The following is a 4,070-nucleotide window of genomic DNA, read 5'->3' on the forward strand; positions in this document are numbered from 1 at the left end:
CCCCCTCGCCCGCTCCGTCCGCCGCCGTCCGGCCCCGGGGGTGCCGGCTCCGCCGGGTCCCGGCGCCTTGGTGCCAGGGGAATTTGCTTCCCGGCCACCCCTTCCTTTTCTGTTGGTGGAGCTGCGTTGGCATACGCGTAAGGGTCTCCCTCCTCCACTGCGAGGACGCTCCACCGAGTTTCCCTGAGTGAAAGACAGGTTATTTAGGGTACATAACCTCACAAAGAGATGCACTATTGCAAGTGTTTACACGACTTATAGGACTTTCATCCCCTTAATTTAATGTATTCTTTGTTCGTGTTAATGAGTTTGTTGCTTGTAAATACTTTGTCCGAGAGATTTATCTTTTTACAGATTTTTCTAGAATGATGTTTTGATTATCAGGTTAAGCAGGGTGAGTGCATTCGCCAAACTGGATCCAGTTTTATATTGGTAAAGTAGACGACCGTATCAAGTAAACGTCTTAAGCTCAAGCAGATACCTCAAAAAAGTAGCGCTATTTCTTTAAATGTGACAAACAAGGCTTCAATTGCACTAGGTTTTTTAAACTTTGCCCGGTGTGCTTGCTCCCTCTCCTTTTCCCCCTGCCCCAAAAGCTGTGTTGGATTATGTGCAGCTGAAGGGTACAACCATCCAAAAGACCTCGCCCCTTCCTATTTTCATATTAACCCTCCTTTAGACTCGATGTCTTTTCAAACTACTCGTGAATGTGACAAATGGCCAAATGAATGTATAATTTCTGTGGTTGGTGTCCAGACCTTTGCATGACGCACCGTGCTTTGCTGTACTGCGGGTACACTGAGTTCTATCAGTTGTCGTGTGTGAGCAAAATGTCCTCCTGATTTTTCTGTACAATCATGAAAGGCTCTGTGATTCCACCGGTGGTGGAATCCAGGGCAGGATTTACGGGTCCTTATAATGTCTGTAATAAATATATTCCACTTTCAGGTAGCCCTCGTCTGCCTACCTCTGCGTGACGTCAGCGCTGAGTCACAGGCTGGGCTCAGCACTTTTGTTTCTCTTCTTTTCTTCTACTGGGGTCTTTCCGAGGGGGAAAGGGAATAAGAGTCTCACAACCCCTCCTATGTTGTTTTGTCAGAGTCAGAGCTCTGGCTGCCCAATCTGACTTCCTACACAAAACTTCTTCCTCTCCTATGCTCAAATAATATTATTTTTAGACAATATAAGGTCCTTCTTTCCATTCTCTGTAAATGGGAGGAATTTATGATCCCAATCTAATTCTGAAGCACAAACAGGAGAACTTCCTGGGTCAAGTGCTAACCTTTTCACCTCGGGATGGATGCTGACACTTAAATAAACAGAGCACCCTTCAAAGGCAGAAACTCTCTTCAGCCAGTCTTTCCTCTCACTGCAGGCCCCTCTCCAAGGACCGCGCATTTAATTAGCCTGGGCACTAAGCTTGTCCTGCTTCCCTCTCCCACCCCAAGCTGCTATCCCCAGCGTTTGATGGGGTGCCGAAATGGGAGATGGCTCCCATGGTGTCTTTGGTGCTAACCCCAGCCCATTCCACCGTCCCTTCCCCTCTTTCTCCGCGCCTACCCCCCCCGCCCCCTCCACTGTACAAGAGAAAGCTCTTGCAGGTAAATATAATTGTTCCAAGAAATATCAAGTGAACAGCAGGTGGGGAAGGGAGAGGAGCCTCTGTGGGGAGAACCTGGGTGGCAGGACACAGCAGAGGCATGCTCAGCTGGACGGGGGATGTCTAAAGTCACTGATGCCTCTTGAATTACAAGGCAAACACGCCTAACATCTCCTTCACCCGGCCCAGCTGCGGGAAGTGCTACCGGGCTTCTCCTGGGGCTGATCTGCCCACGCAGGCTTCGCTTTGCGGGGTCCGCAGAGAGTCAAGGAAATTTTCTTCACTTCGGTGTCAAAAGAGACAAGCCCTGATTTGCAAGGCGCGGCGGCCATATCAAGAGCCGAGCTATCTGCAAGGGAGCGGGGCTGTCTCCAAAGGCTCCCGCCGATGCCTCTATTTCTTTCATTTCCCCGCCTGCCATATACTTTACCTTTTGTTTATTAGTGTAAAGCCACAAAGCAAAACAGATGGCCTTCTCCCAGAGTCTTGGATGTGTTAAAGTGGCATTAACATGCCAATGAGGGCATTTCAATATCGAAATCTGGATCTAAACATTGCTGGAATCCGGATCTACAACTCGATTCCACCGGTGTTGACTTAATGTGTTAGAAAGAGCGGCCATAAATTACACCCTAAATACGAGAGACAAGACGCTTGTCAGTGCGTCAATCTGAGATTCGCGATTCGCGGGCAAAGAATCCCATCTTCTTCCAAGCCCAAACCCCATATACATACATATATATATATATATCCGCAGTCATAATATATTTCAAGCAAAGACGCTTCAAACCTCCCGATCCTGTCTCATTTTGTTAGCGTTAATACCATTTCGATATCATCAACCTTCGGGTTCAGGGGTGCGGTGAAGAAAAATTAAAATCTCTAGTTTATAGCTTCTACCACAAAAATATCGCTAAACCTCCCCCACAAAGCGCTTTCAATGAAGGCACTAATTTACCCTTAAGGTTGAAAGGATTTTGTTTTTACACATTTAAAAATGAAAAAAAAAAATCTCTCTAGAATCTCAGGGTGAAAAATGAAGAAAAAGCCCGCATCTCATCAAAATCCGTCAACACAAATCGCATTCAAATGTCAAACAGAGTTTAGTATCTTCCTATCATACTTAAGGCCATTTCTGCTGTTCACCTTTAAAGTTTACTTTTGGAGGCTATTGAGATGCTTTGGTGTTTTCCTCTGGGGCAATCAGATTGAAACCGATCAATATTTACTCAGTCTGAAAGGGCTGTTGAAAAGGCAGCTAACAACAAACTGCTTAGCTGCTCTCCCCTCTTTAATCTCAGGTTCACCGAAAGTTCAAGCAGAAATGAATTCGGTGATGGGTCACTTTAGAATAAATCCCAGTAGTTAATCTCACAGCCTTGATAAAGGCAACAATTACAGAGTCATCCCTCTCCCTCTCTCTCTCTCTCTGTCTCCCCAGCAGCGGCAACTTTCCTGTCACTTTTGCCCAGAATATTTTTACTAATTTTTAACAGCTTTCCGTTGTTTTGCGGAGATAACAAAAACTCGGCATCTTCCCCGCGCTGCATCCGACGCTCAGGCGGGTATCCCCGGCGAGAGGTACCGGAGTGAGGGGAAAAAAAAAGCCATCTCGTAAAGCACCCGGCATTTTTAAGCCGAGGTCTGGGGACAAAGGGAGGGGTGCTTGGGGCTTTCTCCTCAGCAACGATGAGGAAAGGGATGGCTGGAGAGGCACCTGGCAGCTGGAGGCGCTGGTACAGCCATGCTCCCCTCTCCATCCTGTACGAGAAAAGAGTAGAAATCCGGGCAAAACGCGATGGACGTCGCCGTTAATTGCTGGGACTCTGCAAAGGCCAAAGTTCACATAATCACTGCATAAATGCATGCTTAATAGGGATTTATTAGTAACTCTCTAATGGCAGCTCACGTTTGGGCTATAGACTGGAGCTGCTTTTTACCGCCAAACTGCTTTTCGGGAGCGATGCCCCCTCCCACCCAGGAACTGTCCGGGGACCCTGGGCACGGACGGCGATGAGCTCCCGGCCAGGCCCTGGGGATGCTCCCCCCGGAGCCCGGGGCCGCCCGCGGGAGAGCCCGGGCGGCAGCGCCGCGCTGGGGACGGCCCCGGGGGAGACTGAGACTGCTCCTGCCGTCCGCGACACGGCCGGGCCCTGCACCCGGCGGGAACACCGGGATGAGTTTTTTATTGAAGGCGGAAAGAGTAGTTTAGGAATGTTTTTCGCGTCAGCTTAGGAGCAAGATCTCTTGTGTATTTTTCTTTAGCAATTAGCTCAGTGAGATCACAGTAAATTTGTAACCACAAAAAAGCATTACATAAATAATTAAATTAATAATATATGAATAAACAGATATGCCATGTATTTTGAGAATCTTCCTTCCTTCCTTCCTTCCTTCCTTCCTTCCTTCCTTCCTTCCTTCCTTCCTTCCTTCCTTCCTTCCTTCCTTCCTTCCTTCCTTCCTTCCTTCC

General features: G+C 48.0%; 1 protein-coding gene across 1 annotated transcript in view; it reads left to right on the forward strand.

Annotated features, from left to right (window-relative positions):
* Positions 1 to 3,613: 3,613 nt before the first annotated feature.
* SKAP2 (src kinase associated phosphoprotein 2) overlaps positions 3,614 to 4,070 on the forward strand; it is a 190,542-nt gene continuing 190,085 nt past the window's right edge. The window contains exon 1 of the mRNA XM_031057631.1: positions 3,614 to 3,803. Within this exon, the coding sequence (XP_030913491.1) occupies positions 3,614 to 3,803 (190 nt within the window). The remainder of the gene's footprint in view (positions 3,804 to 4,070) is intronic.

This window comes from Geospiza fortis, unplaced genomic scaffold (genome assembly GCF_000277835.1).
Source record: "Geospiza fortis unplaced genomic scaffold, GeoFor_1.0 scaffold95, whole genome shotgun sequence".
NCBI lineage: Eukaryota > Metazoa > Chordata > Aves > Passeriformes > Thraupidae > Geospiza > Geospiza fortis.